Raw genomic sequence first — 23251 nt, 5'->3', positions numbered from 1 at the left:
CTCATTAATTACCGCTTTTCGATTGGATACTCTATTTTTGGTATTTTTGTTGTATGTAGACAGATTTCATATTTTTATTAATTGTAAATCTTATATTAATTGGTATTATCGCTGGTTTGTTTTGAATTTGTTTCTTGAGTGCGTTGCAGTAATAGCAATTGTTGTGGGTCACCAAATACGCTCCAAGGGATTGTACACTATATTTTGCCGTTACAATAACACATGTAATGCACTATACAACACTTTTAATTACTTTAAACACATATATCACCACATCCACACGATTATACACACATTACTATCTATTCCGAATATTGAATCAGTATTTGAGGTTATGCTACCGCGTTGTACGCTATCTTATTACTATACCAGCCAAACAATGTTTAATGTGACTATTAGGGATGGGTACTAAAACTAAATTTCTTAAATTAGGTCTCTTTAACGCGGGATCTCTTACAACTGGACACGATGACTTTCTAATTGCAATGGATAAATATGAGGCAGACATAGTCGCAATCAACGAATCGTGGATCAGACAGGGCCAGGAAAAACGAGCGCCGGTAGTCCCCGGATATAAATTTATCAACGCTCCGCGACCCAATGCTATGCGCGGCGGCCGCGGCGGCGGGGTAAGTTTTTACATCAAACACGGTGTGCGCGCGCGCCGGTCTACCCACCCAGTTGCAAATGTGGAACAAATGTGGTTATCTATGACACTTAATCGCCGTAGTTTTATTGTAGGTACAGCGTATCGTCCGAACTGGGTGAATGTTGACTTATTTTTTGATTCCCTGACAGAGTCCATAACTCACTTTTCCAAACATGACTATGTAATTTTACTTGGAGATTTTAATATCAATATGCTTGATACTGGTAATAGTAATGTAGCAAAATTCACAAGCTTTCTCGATTATCTCGGTATGAAACAAGTGGTGACAGAACCTACGCACTACTCAGTTGACAATGAGACTCTTATTGACGTGGTATGTACAAATGCTCCTGTCAGCGAATTGTGGGTCTCAAACATAACGGGTTCTCTCGGCCACTGTATGGTAACAGCCACCGTGCCAATTAAAAAACCCAAAACAATCCCGAAATTAATTACGTATAGGCCAATAAAAGATATTAATATTGCAGAATTTGATAGGGATTTGCAGTCTATACATTGGGAATCTATATTGAATATCCCTTCGGTCGAGTGTATGTTAGATTTATTCAATAAATTGTTAATAACGTTGTATGATAAGCACGCACCAATAAAATCATTAACAATAAGAAAAAATCGTAACTTGCCCTGGATAACTAATACTATTAAGGTAATGATTGATAAGCGCAATAAGGCTCATTTGAAATATAGGAAGTCCAGAACAGATAGCAGTAAAAAATACTACAATGACTTAAAAAAACTTGTTGTTAAGAGCATTTTTCATGAAAAACAATCCTATTATAATACCCAGATAAATTCTCAATGTAGGGATTCGAAGTCCCTATGGAAAAATCTTAAAAAAACGGTATTAGATGACTCTAATAGCCGACAGGGTCTCTCTGATCGTTTTAATGATCCTAATATGATCAATGACCACTTTCTCAATGTTCCTGGCTGTGATAGGGTTTCGCTATCAACAATAATGGACTTTGAATGTAACCGATTTGGGGATTCAATTTTCAGTCTTAAACCTGTCGACGAGCAACAGGTTGGAAAATATATATTATCTGTTACAACGAATGCAGTTGGTGTTGACTCTATCTGTAGGGACATGGTTGTGCTCACATTACCCCGTACATTATCTGTGATCACTGCTATTATTAATAGGTCAATTCTTACCGGTGAGGTGCCAGCTATCTGGAAATCTGCTTTGGTTACTCCATTGCCTAAGGTGGATAATGCATACGAACTTAAAGACCTTAGGCCAATAAGCATATTACCATTCTTATCTAAGATACTAGAAAAAGCTGTTTACGATCAATTATACCAGTATGTAGAGGACACAAATATCCTACCTCAAATGCAATCAGGCTTTCGTAAGGGAATGGGTACCATAACTGCTCTAATTGATGTCGTTGATAATGTTCTTTCTGAACAGGATTCAGGTAAGGGTACCTGTTTGGTACTTTTAGATTTTTCGCGCGCTTTTGACTGCATAAATATTGCCTTGCTACTCTCAAAACTGAGTTACTATGGAGTAGACTTAAAGTAAAGTAAGCTTGGTTTAGTAGTTATCTTGGCGAGCGAACGCAGTCTGTCAAACTGTCAAACGAAAATGGTATTCCTTCGGTTTGACGCCAGATCTTTAACCCGGGGAGTCCCCCAGGGCTCTATACTTGGTCCACTGTTATTTATTATTTACTGTGCAGATATAATAAAAAGTATTAATTTCTGCAAATACCACCTATATGCTGATGACGTACAACTGTACTTTTCAACCCGTCCTAGTGACCTAGCCGAATCAATTGACAAAATAAATGCGGATCTGGAAAGTATATCTACTTGGGCTGATAAAAATGGATTATTACTGAACCCTCTCAAATCAAAGTTCATAGTATTAGGTTCCAAATCACAAAGATCAAAAATTTTGGATCTTGATCCAAAGATAAAAATAGGAGGTTCATTAATAGAACGAGTGGAGGAGGCTAGGAACTTAGGTCTCGTGATCGACAGCCAGTTGCGGTTCGAAAAACATGTGAGAGAGTTGGTCAAGTCGTGCTTTTTTCGCCTGAAAGTCTTATACCAAATTCGAAACCTCTTAAGTGAGGAAGTACGTAAGACTCTATGCGAATCACTAGTTCTCTCCAAACTAAATTACGGGGACATAGTGTATGGGCCACGTCTACAAGACAAAACTCGTCGTCTTATACAGCGAGTTCAGAATGCCTGTTACCGTTTTTGTTATTCAGTCCCGCCTAGGAGTCACATTACACCGCATCTAAATAAGGCTTCAATACTTAATATGACATCTCGCAGACACCTACACCTTGCAAGTCTTTTGTTTAGTGTCCTGAACGACAAAAAACCGGAATACTTATATTCGAAAATACACGTTTCTTCATTCCACAGACGACATGGTACTAGATCCACCAGGCGTTGTCTTTTAGAAACACACCCACACAAAACTGTCGCTTTTACAGGCTGTTTCCGGTATCTCGCAACCAAGTGCTGGAATAATATCCCTCCACCATTAAGATGTCTTAAAACAAAACAATCGTTTAAGTTTCATTTTAAAATATACCTTTTAAATAAACAAAATATAGGAATTCCGCACGGGTATTTGGTTGCAGATTACCGGATCTAGTCTGTACCTATGTGTACAATACTTTATGTTATTGTAGGCCGTTTTCTATCCCCCATCCATATCATACTACATATACACTAACAGGCACCACACTTTTACACAATCCGTAGCTAATTTATTATTTAATAGGCAAGTTTCTAAATATTTTTGTATTTTTGTATTATTAATTTTTACTCGATAATCTGTCCGTGATCTGGGTTCTAGCAGAATTATCAGTGCTTCACCCGAAAGAGTGGAGCGTATTACTGAGCCAGAACCCTTTTGTTTTGCTGCAACGCACACAGCACATTTATTGATACATCTTGTTCCTGATTTTAGTTTTAGTTTGATATTGTTATATATTGTTTCTGTTTTTTCTGTCAATGTGTGTATTGTGGCAAGCTAATAAATGGTTTATCTATCTATCTATCTTATCATTTTTTGCATTAACATGTTCAATATGCCGTGGCATATCACGCCTTACTGCGACAAAGTACCAAACCATACGTAATTACGTACAACTCTTCAATTTTAATTGACGAATCAGCAGTTTTGTGTAATTGAACCGAGGAATATCTGGGGTAAAATGCTCGATGCTTTCTTGTCCCAGTTTTGCCGGTTCGCCGGCCAATTTCGTCCGGGGAATGCGAATCGAACAAATCACACGTGAAGTTGCCTTTAAGCCGTCGCTTCCTAACGGATATATTTTTAGAGAAGCCGATATTATATTTCTGAAATGCGATTCGGTCAGGTATCGCGTTCGGTTGAATTTTCAAACGCTTCCGCGGTTATTTCGGTTGCGAGGTTAGATAATAGAATTGAAATACATTTTAGGTTTACGTTGCAGCAAAGTGGAATGGAATGGAAGAGCAGTGAAAATAACTCAAGACTAAAGTAATTGACTACATCTGCAAGTGGGTACTTGCTTTTATAAGGTGGAAGTTATTCAGAATTACGTAGGTATAGAGTATAGATACTGTAGCCTTACCCTACGGCCACACACGGGGTACAGTAAACAAACAATTTCACGAAATGTTTTCTGGTTCATTGATTTTTTTCATACAAATACTAATAAGACGTAGGTAGTAGAACTGTTAAAGGATAAAGTATATCTATCTAGGTAGGGGGACCCAGAAATAAGTTATATTATAAGTAGGTATAGGTATGTGTTGATTGCTTTAGGTCTTAGACATAGGTAACTCAGTAGGTTGGTAGAAAGTTATTACAAATAATAACCATTACACGACTACGGAGCGGTTAAAGATTTGGCAGCAGGCAACTTAAATTATAGGTTTCAATACTACAATTAGATTTCGATCCAAAGTAGGACAACACATATTGAACTAGAAATCCACCGTGAAACTATCTCAAACTGATTAATCGTTTCAACAACAGTCGAATAATTACGTTATGTTGTGATGAAGATTCGTATCAAAATGTATGAAGTATAATTAACCACGCCTATAAGGGGAAGATTGTAAGGGTGGCGCCTAACAAGGCGCCGCGTCGTCGCCTCACTGGCCTAGCAGTTCATGCATAAGAATGTATGTCATTGTATATCCAGCATTCGTTTCAAATACATACCAGAAAAGCCTACTTAAATACTGGCTTAACCTTGCTCATTTTTGCCTAGCATGTTAAACTACGTGTTTTCGAGTAAAATGGCTGTGAAATACGGACACACAGACGGACGGACGCACAGGCGCCATTTGGGCAACGGAACCCTAAAAATATCTACAAGACAGCTCTATACCTAATATAATACTGGTAGAAAGGCGATGCAAGGCAAAATTGAGGAAGTTTACGGTAGTTGCAAGTTCAAACGTAAATCTTAGTTTTTTTGTAAAACAAACAAGTTATCAACCTGTTATATTAAATTCACCCGTAAGTTACTGTTTTGTGTGGATATGAATTTACTTTTAATTGTGGAATTATGATTAGGCTGGTACGTAGGTAAGTAGGTTTATTTTTTTTATTTTTTGAAGTTCAATGAGGCTTTGAATACGAGTAAAATATATGAAGGAGCTTACTAAGTAGAAGCCCTATTTCGTGTAGTAACAGTGGTTATGCTAGATAACGATTACGGCTTCAAAATTAAACGGAATAAGCAGAATGTAAAAAACTATTTTCTAAATACCTATTATGTAGTATTAAATAGCATAAAATATGGCTCAGTAATGCTTGAACTATGAATCACTATGTATTGAACATTTTGAAGCGTGCAACGACATCTTTAAGGGCTTAGAAAACTTTAATAATCTAATACATTTTAACTGATTTTAGAAAATGTTACACTCGTTTCATTGTTTTCTTAAAATAACAATTATTTTACTCACAGAAATAAATGAGTACCTACACAAGTAAACAAAGACACCCAAAGGTATAGGATAGGCAAATACTTAGCCTGCTTGGGTTCAATAGATAGGTAAGAAATTAAACACTGGAATAGTTTACCAAGTCGAGGGTAATGGAATCTAGGGAAAACGTGGAATACACATGTTACATTCAATTTAATTTATCAAAATATCGAAGTACCTACTTACGCGCAAAAACAGAGCCGGCAGGATGGTTTTCAGCTTAATTTAAAATGCACGTCGAAGTAACACTGGTATGTATGCCTTTAAACTGTCTGTTAAAGTTTCTTACGTCTTCAAGGTATGTAATTGTAGTCACTTTAATTCAATAAAAGAACAATTTTAATGAAAACAATATGATCAATGGGAGTCAAACAACTTCAACATCGCGAACATGATCTTGATCATAAACAAAAATGCGAATAGACCAAAAACAACGTAATTGTTTTTTTAAATACTGTCATAGACTTTTAAGCTGTAATTACACGAGTATTGCAGTCTGAAAACGTAGGCTGTTATAGATGGTCAAGCAAATCTTGTCAGTAGAAAAAGGCGCGAAATTCAAATACCGTATATATACTTGGTCAACCATATTTTGATAGTAGAAAAAGGCACCAAATTTGAAAAATGTAGGCGCGAAGGGATATCGTCCCATAGAAAATTTGAAATTCGCGCCTTTTTTACTAACAAGATTTCACAAGATCTGCTTGACCAGCTATAATATTCTTTGGTTAAGGCCCATTACACACTATCGCACCGCACCGAGACCTAGAAAAAGAGATATCTCTTTCTCGCTCTTACTTATGGGTGCGATGCACCAAGGTCGCGGTGCGGTGCGATAGTGTGTTATGACTTTAATAGACGGAACAATTGGTCCGGTAGTGTTGAACCTTTTATTAGTTTGTCGATGGTTATTTACTTAAAAAAAATAGTAAGTATACATGGCAACCCCGTGATAAGATTCCGCCCGCCATTTTCTTGATTGACAATTTTTGTGACAGATTCGGATTTGTAAACTTTGTCTTGTATATTAGTTGTCTTGGATATAATGTATATTCAATTTTTTGATAACAAATACAGTATTTTGATGTAGTATGCTTAGCAAAAAAAGTAACGATGGCAGAAGAAAGTAAGTATCCATTCAAAAGAATCTCACTTTTCACTTACAAACAGCTGAGGTTACTTTCGTTTGTGAACTTCCAAAATGTAAATAAATGTTTCAGAACTGATACGTAAGAAGAAGAAGGCTCTAAATGGCAGCAATAAAAGAGCTTACGCCGAGGCTTGTAATGACTTGGCAACATATTACTACAAGAAAAATAGATATGCAGATGCGTTGGATGAATACAGCATCGAGGCATCAATCTGCAAAGAATTGGGGCTTCGAATGGAGTGGGGCACTTGCAACAGGATGATTGGTGAAATGTACATGCTTCTTGCAGAGTTTGATAAAGCTCTGAAGTATGAGAAGCGACATTTAGGTAAGATTACAATTGTGCAACAAAACGTTTTTGGTAAAGCATATTATGGTCTTTATTTTGTATGTTTCTAAACATTACACCTAAACTGGTTATTAAACTAAAAATTGTGAAATCAACAGCTGTAGCCAAGGAACTCAACAATACAGTGGAGGAGCAGAGAGCCCTGGCTACTCTTGGCAGGATATACCTGTTGCAAGGACAGAGCACTACCGGCAAAGAGGCAGAAGAATCTTTGAAAGCTGCTGAACGGGCATTCCTTAAAGGCCTTGCACTGTGTGAAAGGTAAAAAGAATTGTAATAATTTATAAAACTTTTGATCTTTTTCTTGTAGTTAATATGAACAAAATCACTGAGTGCTTGCTATATTGAAGATGCTAAATGGGCATGTGCCTATATCACATATATTTGTAGACCAGCACGAATGTAAGGCTACATGGGTACAAATTTTCATGTATTTAAAACTCCTCTCCTTGAAGAAAATATTAGTCCTCACTGTAACTGAACTCATCAACTGTCAAACATGAATAAACTTGTGTACAAAATGGTGGCCAAATGCTGATATCCTTATACTGACAACTTGTACCACTTTCTCTACCTCAACCTACAACTAATATTACAACACACAACATTATTGCTCACAGGATATCTAATGAATACAGTTAGCATAAGATGGGTAGTCTAAGTCGCGGGCGAGATACTGTCCCGGCGCTTCTGTGATAAGCCTACAAGACAAATTTGCTGGCTGTCTCATCATAACTCCATTAATGGTCAGATTGCCTATTTTATTTTGTTGATACTGATACATCAACTTATTTTTACCTGTTCCAGTTTGAGCGGAAAAATAAACATATATGAGCTGATGGACATGAGATCTCGACTGCTCCTCAATATTGGAGTGTGCCAGGAGTATTTAGGAAATCACGACAAGGCTGTAGACTGTCTCAAGAAAGCCATAAACATATGCGTCAACCAGGATATATATGATGTGTTGCATCAGTGTTACACTACACTGTCATTGCTCTATTGCAATAAGCTGAATGACTATACAAACTCGTTGAGTTGCCTTAGTAAAGCTGAGGAGATTGCTAAGAGGTTGCAAGACAAGGTTGGTATATGTCCTTTTTGTATTAAAGTTTAGTAAGTCCACTAACTCATTCACCTAAATCAAAGGTTGGGTTTTTGACTTGAGGGCCACTGCGAGGCCTCCTCTTGATTTAAGGGGCCGAATTGTTAAGGATTGACAGATGTACTGGCCAGATCCAGACCATAGAGATTGGTTGATCTGCAATCCCTACTGTCTGGATATAAATCTTGGATTTGATAGATATATTTAGTAAAGAAAACCTGCCAGGTGCCTATTAGGACAGAAAATACTGCAGAATGGAAGAACCTTGGTGCACAAAACAACAAGATAATCTAAATGTTCATCTACTTGTGTTTAACTTCCTTGTCATTATTATAATAACATTTATTATTTTGTTTTCTAGGGTCAAAAGCTATGTGAGACTCTGGCATCAAAGGCAGATGTTTTGTGTAAGACAGCGGACTACCAGAGCGCCAAACAAGTGCTTGTAAAAGCCTGGAAAATGAAGACTCCTGATGAAGAAGAGAGGGAAAGCATTGAGTCTAAACTCAAAGTTGGTGAGGTGTAATTTTATTGCCATTGTATTTTGTAATCTGAATGTTATATAATAAAATACTAACCTAACATAAAGACCTGCAATATACATATATTATTTTATAAAGTGGTATTTAGAGCTATACTTCGTTTTTGTAGCATTAGGAAACAATCTTGACGTGTCTAAAAAAGATTCAGGCTCATTGAAATCCAAAGTAATATTTATTTATACCATTATGCTGGCATTATATTATATCTTATTCAATACATCCTTTTCGATAGTGTATTTTTTTTTGTAAGTGTTTTTTTAAAATTTGAACACTTGTCTGTTAGGTCCTATTCAAATATAGCATGAAGTTTCGCTTGTTTAACCTCAATTAATAACCACTGTCTCCCTTTTTTAATAGTTGCAGCTATGTGCTACGCAGACGACCAAAGAGTAGGCATAGACCCAAGCAACCATGCAGAGCTAAAGAAAGTGTACGAGAGCCTCGGCGATGGAGCCTGCTATCTGCAGAACTATGATGACGCCGTCTCCAACTACCTGAAGATGCTGGAGCAAGCTGAGTTGGCGGGGGAATGTGGGAAACAGCTCATACCCATCTACGTCAGGTAAGCATTGCATTGGTTCATATTATTCTACAGTGACTAACACTGAAGAGTAGGCATAGACCCAACCAACCATGCAGAGCTAAAGAAAGTGTACGAGAGCCTCGGCGATGGAGCCTGCTATCTCCAGAACTATGATGACGCCGTCTCCAACTACCTGAAGATGCTGGAGCAAGCTGAGTTGGCAGGGGAATGTGGGAAACATCTCATACCCATCTACGTCAGGTAAGCATTGCATTTGTTCATATTATTCTGCAGTGACTAACACTGAAGAGTAGGCATAGACCCAACCAACCATGCAGAGCTAAAGAAAGTGTACGAGAGCCTCGGCGATGGAGCCTGCTATCTGCAGAATTATGATGACGCCGTCTCCAACTACCTGAAGATGCTGGAGCAAGCTGGGTTAGCGGGGGAATGTGGGAAACAGCTCATACCGATTTATGTCAGGTATGGGTTGTTCATATTATTTGACAATCACTAGCACTTTGAAGGCAATAGCGTGAGAAAACCTGCAATCTGTATTGGGCATGCGCAATAAGTCCAATTCCTCTCGTCTATGAGTTCTTGCAAAAGTTATCAATGAAACTCTTATCACTACATAGTATAAAACAAAGTCGCTTCCCGCTGTCTGTCTGTCCCTACGTATGCTTAGATCTTTAAAACTACGCAACGGATTTTGATGCGGTTTTTTTAATAGATAGAGTGATTCAAGAGAAAGGTTTATGTATAATTTGTTAACCCGTGCGAAGCCGGGGCGGGTCGCTAGTTGTCACTAAAAGGAACTGTAGAATTGTGTGTTTTTGTTACTCTACCATGTTGTAGACTAGTTTACATTTTACATTACACACAATTTTGAGACTACAAGAATATGGGTTGCATACATACTCAGCTACCGATATCTGCCATTCCCAAATTGATGTCCGATTAGCCTCAACAGAGTTTAGATACAAGCTCAAATCTGAAGAATGACCAATACATGGATCATATCTGATAATTAGTTATTATGCCTGTTTCAAAGTGTACTAATACAGATTCTTTCTATTTCAGTTTGTACCAAACTTATAAAGACATGGGCTCATATAACGATGCCCTAATGTACCTGGAAAAGGAATACGAACTCATAAAGGATGAGCCCAAGGAAGCCTTTACCACCCTGTATAACATTGCTGAGACTAGTTACTTGGCTAAGAAACCTTATGACCAGATTGAAAAGGCTTGCCTTAATGCTAGGAACGCTGTAAGTCTACTTTTATCAAATTTTTTAGCTTTTCTAGTTGATACTATTAATATCTGGGAGCCCGAGCTTTGCTCGGAAAACATAATAAATATCAAAAACCGGCCAAGTGCGAGTCGGACTCGCGCACGGAGGGTTCCGCACCATCAACAAAAAATAGAGCAAAACAAGCAAAAAAACAGTCACCCATCCAAGTACTGACCCCGCCCGACGTTGCTTAACTTCGGTCAAAAATCACGTTTGTTGTATGGGAGCCCCACTTAAATCTTTATTTTATTCTGTTTTTAGTATTTGTTGTTATAGCGGCAACAGAAATACATCATCTGTGAAAATTTCAACTGTCTAGCTATCACGGTTCGTGAGATACAGCCTGGTGACAGACGGACGGACGGACGGACGGACGGATGGACGGACGGACGGACGGATGGACGGACGGACGGACGGATGGACGGACGGACGGACGGACAGCCAGCGGAGTCTTAGTAATAGGGTTCCGTTTTTACCCTTTGGGTACGGAACCCTAAAAATTAGCGTTTTCCCAGAGATAAGACCTAGCTAGATCGATTTTTCGTCCCCGAAAACCCCCTTATACCAAATTTCATCGAAATCGTTAGAGCCGTTTCCGAGATCCCCGATATATATAAATAAATGAATAAATATACAAGAATTGCTCGTTTAAAGTTATTAGATAGATAGATTAGTTTATGGCATCATACAATGTAACATCCTGGACAAAAATCTATAATCTAGGGTAGGTGCGTTAGTTTTCGTCCACTTGACGAAATTTGAATATAAACCTACATTGGTGCACAAAGGGTATAGCCGGGTAAGCATGGCCAAACTGCCCTTAGCGAAAAAACCAATTTCCTTTTACTGGATTATTAACCTATGTATATGTAGTGCTTTCACCAAATATTAAGCCTGAAATGCTTCAGATTAAAAAAAAATGCAAAAAAAGAAAAATCATTTTTATTTTATTACAGCCAAAGTAATAATCCGATTTCTTTGTAATTTGGGTATGTTGTATATACAATTAAGGTCGCTTTCTGAAAAAAATAATATTGAATTATCTCTTAAAATAATAGTAAAAAAATTGAGATGAAAATTTTCAGAAAAATAAAAAAAATACGTGCGAGATAGCGACAGTTACCAAATTTACATATTTTATGTAGAATTTAATAATGTTTAACATATATTTTTTTCAAAAATTAAAATCGGGATTAACAGTGTGAAAAACTCGAATTTGTAACATCCCATAATACTCTCTCTTCATACAAGCAAAGCTAAGTAGTCATAAACGAATGAAGTATATTGTGAACGCAGTCTTTACGAATTTGAATTTAGAATGTGACGTATTTTATTCATCAAAGGAACAGACATTTTTCAATCGTTAACGCTCTGTATAAAATTCGTGCCTATTTTCCTGTTCCCGCGCTTTTTTTAGGGTTCCGTAGCCAAATGGCAAAAAACGGAACCCTTATAGATTCGTCATGTCTGTCCGTCTGTCTGTCCGTCCGTATGTCACAGCCACTCCGAAACTATAAGAACTATACTGTTGAAACTTGGTAAGTAGATGTATTCTGTGAACCGCATTAAGATTTTCACACAAAAATAGAAAAAAAAACGATAAATTTTTTCCCCATACTTCGAACTGAAACTCAAAAATGTTTTTTTCATCAAACCCATACGTGTGGGGTATCTATGGATAGGTCTTCAAAAATGATATTGAGGTTTCTAATATCATTTTTTTCTAAACTGAATAGTTTGCGCGAGAGACACTTCCAAAGTGGTAAAAGGGGGGGCCCTGTAACTTCTAAAATAAGAGAATGATAAAACTAAAAAAAATATATGATGTACATTACCATGTAAACTTCCACCGAAAATTGGTTTGAACGAGATCTAGTAAGTAGTTTTTTTTTATACGTCATAAATCGCCTAAATACGGAACCCTTCATGGGCGAGTCCGACTCGCACTTGGCCGCTTTTTAAATCTCTGAATGCCGTTCGCCCTAGCCGCATACAGCCACGGAGTTTAAGGTCCGCGCTCAGCGAAATAAGTCGCGTTCTAAATTCAAATTGCGTTGGGAATATAACTTTCTAGTATAACGTACAAGTTATTTTGTATGAAGAGAAGGTATTATGGGATGTTACAAATTCGAGTTTTTAACACTGTTAATCCCGATTTTAATTTTTGAAAAAAATATATGTTAAACATTATTAAATTCTACATGAAATATGTAAATTTGATAACTGTCGCTATCTCGCATGCATTTTTTTTATTTTTCTGAAAATTTTCATCTAAATTTTTTAATATTATTTTAAGAGATAATTCAATATTAATTTTTTCAGAAAGCGACCTTAATTGTATATACAACATACCCAAATTACAAAGAAATCGGATTAGTACTTTGGCTGTAATAAAATAAAAATGATTTTTCTTTTTTTGCATTTTTTTTTGTCTGAAGCATTTGAGGCTTAATATTTGGTGAAAGCACTACATATACATAGGTTAATAATCCAGTAAAAGGAAATTGTTTTTTTCGCTAAGGGCAGTTTGGCCATGCTTACCCGGCTATACCCTTTGTACTTATTCAATCCTTAATGTCAAAACAATATATTTATCTACATAAAAATGATATTTGTCAAGTAGAAAATTAAACATCAAATATATTATTTGCTAATCTGTCAAGTGGACGAACACTAGAGCATGGACGGAAACTAGCGAAATGACCCTATATCCTTTTTATTCAGGCTAAAGAATGGAATAAGCGCAAATACGAAATCCGAGCTCTCAAATCTCTCCTCAAATACCAAGAGGAATACTTCGAGTTGGACAAAATGGAAGAAACGCAAGGTGAACTCAGGTACCTCGGGTATGAAGACTTTGACAATCTGGAGAACTCTGAGGATGAGAGTTCGGCTGGGGGTGATGAGACGACAACTACCATCGGGCATGATATCCGCTGTGAGGATATTACTGGTAAGTACTAAAAATCTAACCAATGAGTTGGATTGCCAAAATGTCAATTTGTTTGTTTTTTGTGTCAACTCTTAACATTAGATCTGCCGTTGACATTTACCTAACTGTTAACTGTAATTATTTTGTTAACCCTTCGTATGTATAAGCACTGATCAGTTTGAACGAATTTAAACCTATTGTATTAAACGATGGATTTAAATTCGTGCGCACTGATCAGTGCTTAGACATACGAAGGGTTAATAAAGGTCTTAACTACTATTACTACTAATTTGTCCAGAAGGCCAAACACATATGTACTTAGTTTTCAATATTTTCTATACAGCTGAATTTACATAAATTAACCTTTTAACCGCCAGCAATTTTTGATCGAGCGTGCTCGTGTTGCCACCGACAGTAATTGTACCACGCAGAGTAAGGTTGGCATAGTTACGGGAGTTATAAAATGTGCTGTAAAAACCCAATCAGATCTTTGTCTTATTTATCAGACTGTGGCGAAATGAGCTGGATATGTAATGTCTTATATATCAGACTCTGGCGGTTAAAGGGTTAAGTGCATGCTGCATTTTGTGTGTATACGGTGTTACGGAAGGCACTTCTACTTTAGCAGATGGGACGAAATAAAACGCCTGAAAATGCGAAGATTTTATGTTTTGCAAACATAGAACTAAGGGGACATACTCCAAGGTCCATGTGTGGCCGTAATATATGTAATATCAAATATCAACATTTATTCAGCAAATAGGCCACAAGGGCACTTTTACACGTTAATATGGAATTTACATACAGCAAAAAAAAAACACATCAATAATTATAAAATACAACTAAGCCGTAAATATCAAATCAAACTAACATAGAGATGTATAAAGCCTCTAAATGTCGAATTACAAAAAACGCAATAACAATAGTATTGAAAAAAAAACACAAAGATACAAAAACTATTTATTTATTTATTTTATTTATTTAAGCCATTTAATTCCTTAATAAAAAATATACATATTTCATTATTAAATTAAATAATAACAAACTATTAAATTAAATTAAATATTATCAAACTAATGTACATGCAAGTTTAAATTGTAAAATTCTATTCAATAATTTAGTTTGTATTATTAAGGACCTCTTGACGAGTAAAGGCCTCCTCCATTTTACTCCACATTTCCCTGTCTTGGGCTATTGTTACCCAGTCGTCGCTGGCAAACTTTTTTAGGTCTTCTGTCCATCTTCCCAGTGGGTGGCCTGACTTTCTTTTACCGAGAGGTCCCGCCCATGTAATGTAGTGACTCTCTTAGTCCATCTTTCGTTGCTTATTCGTGCCACGTGGCCCGCCCACTTCCATTTTAGTTTCTTGCAATGTGATAGAGCGTCGATAACTTTAGTCTTTTCCCTTATAGCCGTATGACGCTCCATGGCTCTTTGACAAGTTGTAATTTTTCTTTTCGTGTATGCATTATATATCCATGTTTGGCTTGCGTAGGAAAGACAAGGTAGGAGACATGAGTCCAAAAACTATAATCTAATCTAATTATGATGATTATTCATGTTTACAGATGATGACGAGAACTTCAATGAAGAAATAGCAGGCGGTAGTAAAAGCAGGCCCAGGAGAGCCGGAATAGCTTACGTTAACAAAGTGAACGAGAAAGGAGAGTCACTGTTGCAGCGGGTAATTCAACGACCACATATACTACACGTTTCTACGTTTTCTACACATATAGAAAACGTAAAAAACATGTCTTTTCATAATGTAAAATCCAAAGAAACATAAACCATAGGACACTTGTTTGATTCCAAGACAGTTGGAACCGTTAGATTCTACGGGTTTTTAACTCCAATAATAACCGCTCCTCGTTTTCATTTGTCTTGATTCTTTTTTTACTCTTTATGTATTTCTCAATTCTTTGTTCATATTGTTTAATGTTTACTATCCGCATTTTCCTTTTTGTTCAAATTCTTACCTTGTTTCTTTCTCGTTCATTGTCACATTATTACGGTGTATTATAATCAATTAATCATAGCCTGTCCCATTTCACAGGCGTGTATAACAGGCAACAAGTTCATGCTGCAACGGCTGATCGCGCAGAAACACCCCATCAACGTGCGCGATTTCGCCGGATGGACTCCGTTGCACGAAGCGGCCATCAACGGGCATTACGAGATCGCGCAGATCCTGATAGACCACGGGGCTGTGATCAACGATCGAGGGACTAATGAAAGTAAAGGTAGGGGACTATATAATGGCACGCCCTATCCGGACAGAATGAAGAACTTTGGAGCAGGCTATCTGGAACTGGAAGGAATTCAAAACGCTGCTTAGAGCTCCATTATCCGACACATGGAGATGGTTGAAAATGCTCTTGAGTAGGCAAAAGGTTGCTCTTGAGGAAGCGATTGCAAAAAAGATCCCTATGTGTGTATGAAAGGTCCTTAAGGGCCCCGAAGTAATTAATGCACTGGTGGTAAAGCACTTTATTTGTTCAGTTTTTATAATATGATAAAATGTGTTTGTTAATATTAATTCCCCTGCAGTCGGGCGTCATCATATAACACCTTGCAGGCGTTCCTAGGTTAAGTAGGTTACAGTCACCCCTTATCATATTTTTTTTCCGCAATCAAAATAAATTCAAAACAGAATCGATATCGATGGAGCGAATAAATATGTTATTAATCTTTGTCCCTAAATATTTGTTTCATTAATCTTAAATATCGATTACCGTAGGCTGAAAGGGCGTAAGGGACAAAATGGCGAAAATGAGTAATGAACGCAGTTACAAAGTGTAACTGCGTTCATAATTCCGTTTCGCCATTTTGTCCCTTACGCCCTTTGAGCCTACAGTAGTCGATATATTTTTCAGGACAAACGCCCTTACACGACGCCGCATGCAACGGCTACATGGACGTGATGCAACTCCTGCTCGAGAAGGGCGCCATCCCCTCCATCAAGAACGACCGCGGCCACACCGCGCTCGACTCACTGCGACAGTGGCGCTCCAACACAGTCCTCAACAGAGAGAAGGAGGAAATGTACAAGAACATCTGCGCCAGGCTCCAGAACCAAATCAGGGCCGCTCCGGCAGACTTATCCCCTCCAGGAAACTCTCACTTAAACAGGAATAGGAAAATAGACCGATCACCTGCGAGCACGTCTGTAGCTAATAACAGTCACGTAGCAAGATCACCTGGATTCAAAAAGAGAAACGTCATCCAGGATGACTCCGATGACGATATAGCTCTATCACCCGGAAGAAATCAACCAGCTTTCCCGTCCGATGAGTCGTCGAGCGGATCATCAGATGAACGGAGAGTTAAGAAAAAGAAAGACGTCTCAGGAGTTAAAGAATACAGGACGGTCATATCCGCTTTAAGGCATAGAAGGACTTCGGATGGTGACGACTTACCAGAGGTTGATGTGAAGCGAGCACCAAAATCTGCTTTATTAGACCCCAATGAAGTAGATGACGAATGGCTTGATGACGATATGGGCGTTAATAAAAGTAAGAAGAGAAAACTCAGTGACCCGTTGTCATCAATAACTATTGCTAAGAAACCCACCTACGATTCCATTAAAGACAGCATTGAAAATATTAACAGAATTGAACCACTAATAGACAGCAATAATAGGAAATCGGCTGAGAAACAAAAGAAACGAATGAGCGATATAATTGCTATTAACGAAAATAGTTCAGACTCCAACGAGAATATATGCCCAGAGTTCAGAAATAGTTGGCCAGTTAGAGAGCTTAATGAATCTAAGACTAGAGATACTAGAGACAATATGAGGAAACGCTGGAAGCAACAGAGCACACTCCTTAGAGCCGGTTTCCAAAGAAATAGACAGGAATTTGATCAATCCAGCAACAGTGGAAGCGACAGTGAATTTACTTCTAGAAACACTAAAAGACTAACGCCCACTGGGACATTCAGTAGAAAATCCTCCGGAGAGAATTTCAATAATTTCAGTCCGCGCAAACAAAATGATATATCCGGAACGTTTTCGAGAAAATCATCAGGTGAATTAAGTAACTACAGCCCAAGAAAGGACTGTTTTAATATGATGAATATGAATCCTAGTGTGATGCAACCTTTAAACGTGATACAGCCAATAAATATAGTTCAATCTAATAAGAACGGGAGGACTACGCAGACGCAGATTCTGCCGCCGGCGGCGGTGAAGGTGCAAGTGGAGGATAAAGTGTTGTTGATATCGCTTAAGTTGGACATGATAAACAAACAGACAATCAGCTGGCTGGTTGATGAAGTGAAGACTAGATATTACAAGTAAGTGATAATGTACAAATATACTTGGTCAACCAGATCTTGACAGTAGAAAAAGGCGGCACATTTGAAAAATGTAGGCGCGAAGGCATATCGTCCCATAGAAAATATGAATTTCGCGCCTTTTTTTACTGACAAGATTTGGTTGACCAGCTATATTTAGGTTTGTAGCAGTTAATCAAACGCATCATGTAAGTCCGGGAGCCTGGAACAGATTTCTATGACCAATAGCATCCCGGGCGGTAATTCGTAAAATGTATAAGGCCGATGTGTAATGAACCCCCGTGCACGTCGGCTGCCGCTTCGTTGGTATGCTGAAGACGGCAGTAACACAAACACGTAAAAAAAAATTAACCATCGCGTCCGTATAATAAAAATAATTTGATTTGTTCCCTAGTTGACATATCATCACGCCAGAGCCTCACAAATCTCACAATAGAAACCTGCGAAGTAATCATCTTAAGGCTTCGTCACACAGGCGCGTTTTCCGGGCGCGGCGTGAGCGGGGCGCGCCGCTTTTACATACAAAACGCTCACGCCCCGCCCGGAAAACGCGCCTGTGTGCCGAAGCCTTTAGGCCCACTTGCACCATTCTACTAACCCAGGATTAACCGATTAAACCTGGAGTTACCATGGTTACCATTACAATTTGACACTGGGTTAATGGTTTAACCGGATAATGCCGGGTTAGTTGGATGGTGCAAGTGGGCCTTAATGTGTGAAGACTATTTGCAGCGTTTAAGAGCCAACAGGAGCTGAGATTTAAATATTTTAGGTAAATATACCCGTATCGCTAACGGAAGCGGCTCCTAAAACTAGTGCGATAAGGACAAGGCGAAAAATCCTCCGTAAAAATCTCAAATATCGAGGTTTCGTACTCGACTGTTTCCTCCTCCAAAACTTAACCAATCGTAACCAAATTTGGAAATCTAAATGATTATGAAATTATCTGTGTCGGACCGTTTTGCTTTTTTGGCTAATTGATATCAGTTTTGAATACCACGCCTCTCATTGCGGCATAGTCAATTAGGCCATTTTGGCCATTTTTGAAGGGCTCTAGCGCCTTAAAAAACAAAAATATCAAAAAAATCAAAACGGTCCGACACTGATATTGACAATATTAATCTGTCTTAAAAAAAATCATTGCTCTAGCTTCAAAACCCACGGAGGAAACAGTCGAGTACGTTTGTATGACGAAATGACCACTCCTGTTGGCTCTTAATTTAAACTTTACGCACACGTCATAACGTCCATTTCAGGTTGACCGGCGTCCGTCCAGTGTTCAGCCTGATGACATCGGACGGCGCCATCCTCTCGGAAGACGACCCGCTGAGCCTGGTGCTGTCGTCGCCGGAGCTGAAGACCTGCGTCACCAACTGGAAGGCTTCGCCGGCTGAGGAGAGATATCTGGAGTGCTGCGAAGCTTTAGGCATATGTAAGTATAAAATAGCCCAAATAAAGTGAACTTATCCACTCCACACATCCACACATCCATACATCTCCACACATCTTGTGCGACTTCAAGTATGGACTCGCGCGCGAGAACGCGACTCATGCTAGACCGCCTGGTCAAGATCTTCAGTTCGGAAGTGCACGACCCGTTTTACAGATTCTTAGAGGATGCCTAATGCGTATGTTTTGATGACATTTTAATCATATAAAGAGGGTTATGGGACTTGATTAGTTCGTTAATTAGCTATCGACGATTCGGCATATTTCTTAAAGCTTTGGATTCCTCCGAAAACGGTGCCGTCATATGACGGCCGTCATATAGCGGCAGCAAAAGACGGCCGTCTTTACGGTGGCGACATGTGGAAAGTACCACGGCGTCATAACACACCGTCATCCACCAAGATCAAAGCGGCAAATTTGAAAAATGTAGGCGCGATGGGATAACGTCCCATAGAAAATTTGAATTTCGCGCCTTTTCCTACTGACAAGATTTGCTTGATCATCTATAATTTACTTGGAGGATGAAATATCATCAGAAGAGGAAAATAATCGTAGTACGGAATCACTTATTCAAATCTCGTGTCATTTATTCCAAAATGGCGTCACCGCTATCTAATAAAACGTTCACGAAACTATCGACACCGTCATGACGGCCGTCATCTTACGTTACGTTGGCAATCAACGTAACGTAACGCCGTCTAGGAAACCGCGCCATCTTGTTTACATAGACAACGTTCTAGTGACGTCAGTCAACGCTATATAGCGGCCGTAATATGACGGCACCGTTTTCGGAGGAATCCAAAGCTTAAGTCATCATCCATTGCGTTTTTCTCGCAATATATTATTCTATTAATCACTCAAGCACATGGTCAAGTCAAATTCACAGTCAAGTCACCAACATTGAACTTAAATATTTCACCAAGTACAACACAAACAAAACTTGTTGCAGAAACTTAACTTCAATAGCGCTAAACTTAAAGTTTTTATTTCAGCTACGTGTGAGGAAATCCAACAAACCATAGGGCGGAGTCACACAACACACCGTCTTGCTCTCGGAGCACGAACATTACCACCATCACAAATCCGACCGCTGTTCCGAGCCCTCGCACACCAATCACACATCACCGCTATCATGATATCAGACAACAACTTGGGAAACGATGGAGTCAAGTATCTCACCGACTGCATGTGTACTATGAAGCAACTCACTCATTTAGACATCAGCAGAAATAATATCACTGCCGAAGGAGCTAGGATATTGACGCAAATGTTTGATAAAGCTTCAAGACCAGTATGCCAGTTGCTAGACTTGTTAGATATCAGTGGTAACCCAATAACCGATGAAGGTTTGAAGCATATCTTAAAACTAACGCAACATATCAGACTGAAGACGCTAAAATTAAACTCTTGTGGATTAACGGAGAACGCAGCTGGAGTTATAAATGAGTGCAACGCTAATTTTAATGCTTTAGAAGGGATAGACATCAGTAATAATGATGTGAAACTCCCGACAGTCAGCTGTTTAGTATCATCTCTGAATCCTAATATGCTAATGGAGTTAGAGTTGGACAGTGTGGGTGTGCAAGGCCAAGTGGTCGCGTGTGTGGCGTCGTTCATGGATTCCGCCAAGGAATTGAGGATTAGAAGATTCAGTTTGTCAAACTGCAAACTGGTGGATGGACAATTCATGAGAGTGTTTAGGTATGTTGTGCATTTAAAAAAATCGGCCAAGTGCGAGTCGGACTCGCGCACGGAGGGTTCCGCACCATCAACAAAAAATAGAGCAAAACAAGCAAAAAAACGGTCACCCATCCAAGTACTGACCCCGCCCGACGTTGCTTAACTTCGGTCAAAAATCACGTTTGTTGTATGGGATCCCCACTTAAATCTTTATTTTATTCTGTTTTTAGTATTTGTTGTTATAGCGGCAACAGAAATACATCATCTGTGAAAATTTCAACTGTCTATCACGGTTCGTGAGATACAGCCTGGTGACAGACGGACGGACGGACGGACGGACAGCGGAGTCTTAGTAATAGGGTCCCGTTTTTACCCTTTGGGTACGGAACCCAAAAAAATTAAAAGTATACAGTTGACGCTTGATAGTGCTAACATACGGGCGTACCGGACCGCGATCTTGGTCCAGTTGGCTTATCCCTCTCTTGCTTTCGTTCATAGCTGCGTCCTTATCGGACCCACCTTCCAGCTACTTTAAATCTTGTCAGTATATTTAATAACGATGAATTTTACTGGTTGTATAACCGAACCTGAACACGGTGTCAATAAAGGTTTGTGTTTTACGAACAATTAATTAAAAATTTACATTTTAATGTTGCAGAAGTCTCGGCCGCGCGAAAAATTTGCAGTCAGTCTCCCTAAAGAGTAACCTGCTAACATTCATCACACTAAAGAAATTACTACAGCGACAACCACCCGTACCTCAAATCAACCTCCAGGGTTGCCAAGCCATATTCAAATACTCCCCCGACTCTGATTTCCAAGTGTGGTTGCCAGCGATCGACTTTGGCAGGTGCATACCGGAGATCAACGTGACCCCATTGTCAAACAGTGATGCAGAGAGGGACAGCTTCAAATCCTTCTCCAAGACTTGGCTGAGTTGTTTCAAAGGTAGAGGAGTGATCGAACATTGTGAAGGAGGCGTAATAAGGTTTACCGCCAGGTAGACTACAGGGATTTAGATGTCTAAATATTAAAAAGAAATACAGAATTGAATGATCAAGTTAATTTATACAGATGGGCGAACTTTCAATTGTTTTAAGTGTGTGCAAAAATGATATATTTCCGTTAATCCTGAATGAAGCGATGGATTCTACAATAAAGTAGAATCCTGAGCGTAATGAGGGATTCAAGTGTTAACGCCCAAGACGAAATAATTTTGATACCGTGTGACATATACTGCTTTTCACATCAACTATGAGGAAAATAAAAAAATCTTAGTGTTGACACAATCTGATGCTTAAACAGATTATTTAAGCTAAAAAAAGAATGTGCAAAAAAATGTAAAAATAGTATGCTAGAACAGAAAAGTGTTACTTTGATCCCTCCTAGCAGGGAGGAAAAGTGCCACTTTGATCCCTCCTAGCAGGGAAGAAAAAGTTCTTTTCCGAATAGGAGGTGTGAAAATATATTTTGTGCTATGTACAGTAACATCAAAAGTTATGTTACTTATGTTATGGCCTATGGCATGACATTTTGATCAGATTCATGTCGGGTAACATGAATGCCTTAGTGATTATTTTCAGTGCCTGAAAATGTATGTATAAATTAGATTAATTAAACAATGTAATATATTTAGGTAGATTGCTCCTCTAGATGTAAAACGTATTTTTGAATGACTATTTATCTAATTTATACAAAAAGTTTTTGCCCAGTGATGGCTACAGTTTTGCAGATTCTTCTGTCCGAGTTAGACGCACAAAAGTAGACTGTATGAGTAATCCTTTTTGTTTGTTTCATTAATAGTAATTAATGAAGCTAGCTACCACGTGTATACATACTACTTTTTTAATCTTACCTGTAATGAAGTACGTACTATACTACTACTCAGTGATTTGTTTGTATTATGAAATAAAAAAATTAACGAATGTTGATTAATTCATTCGTTTTCTTTATATCTAAAATGCAATTTTCCAGGGTCGAGAATGCTATACATTGCATCCGGCATCCTATCCTTAATTTTCATTACTTACGGAATTCGGATTGTTACTTACATGATGTAAAAGTACACGCGAGTAACTGAGGCCCACCGTAAAAACGAAAATCGGAATTTCTTTATCTGTCTTCTGAATACGAAAGAGGAATAAAGAGTTGATAAAGAGTTATCAAGCCCGTCAAACTACTTTGTCAACAAAGGCGCAAAATTAAAATTTTCCATGGGGTGATAACCCTTCCCTTGGCGCCAAAATGTTATAAAATTGCCGCTTTTTTTCTACTGACTGAAATGGTTTCTTGACAAAATATA

At 38.4% G+C, this 23251-nt stretch overlaps 1 protein-coding gene across 1 annotated transcript; it reads left to right on the top strand.

Moving 5' to 3' along the window:
• The first annotated feature begins 6629 nt into the window (after positions 1-6629).
• On the top strand, positions 6630-21968 carry LOC134652062 (tonsoku-like protein). Its single transcript, XM_063507212.1, has 14 exons — positions 6630-6752; positions 6847-7104; positions 7224-7386; positions 7933-8209; positions 8592-8745; positions 9130-9334; positions 10379-10568; positions 13317-13545; positions 15093-15208; positions 15578-15764; positions 16398-17820; positions 19077-19252; positions 20262-20970; positions 21608-21968. Exons 1-14 carry the CDS (start codon positions 6740-6742, stop codon positions 21951-21953), a joined length of 4446 nt encoding a protein of 1481 aa, XP_063363282.1. The 5' UTR covers positions 6630-6739; the 3' UTR covers positions 21954-21968.
• Positions 21969-23251: the final 1283 nt, after the last annotated feature.

This window comes from Cydia amplana, chromosome 11, assembly GCF_948474715.1.
Source record: "Cydia amplana chromosome 11, ilCydAmpl1.1, whole genome shotgun sequence".
In the NCBI taxonomy this organism is placed as follows: Eukaryota; Metazoa; Arthropoda; class Insecta; order Lepidoptera; family Tortricidae; genus Cydia; species Cydia amplana.
The sequence above is the reverse complement of the archived record's forward strand: the minus strand, read 5'-3'. Positions and strand labels throughout refer to the sequence as shown.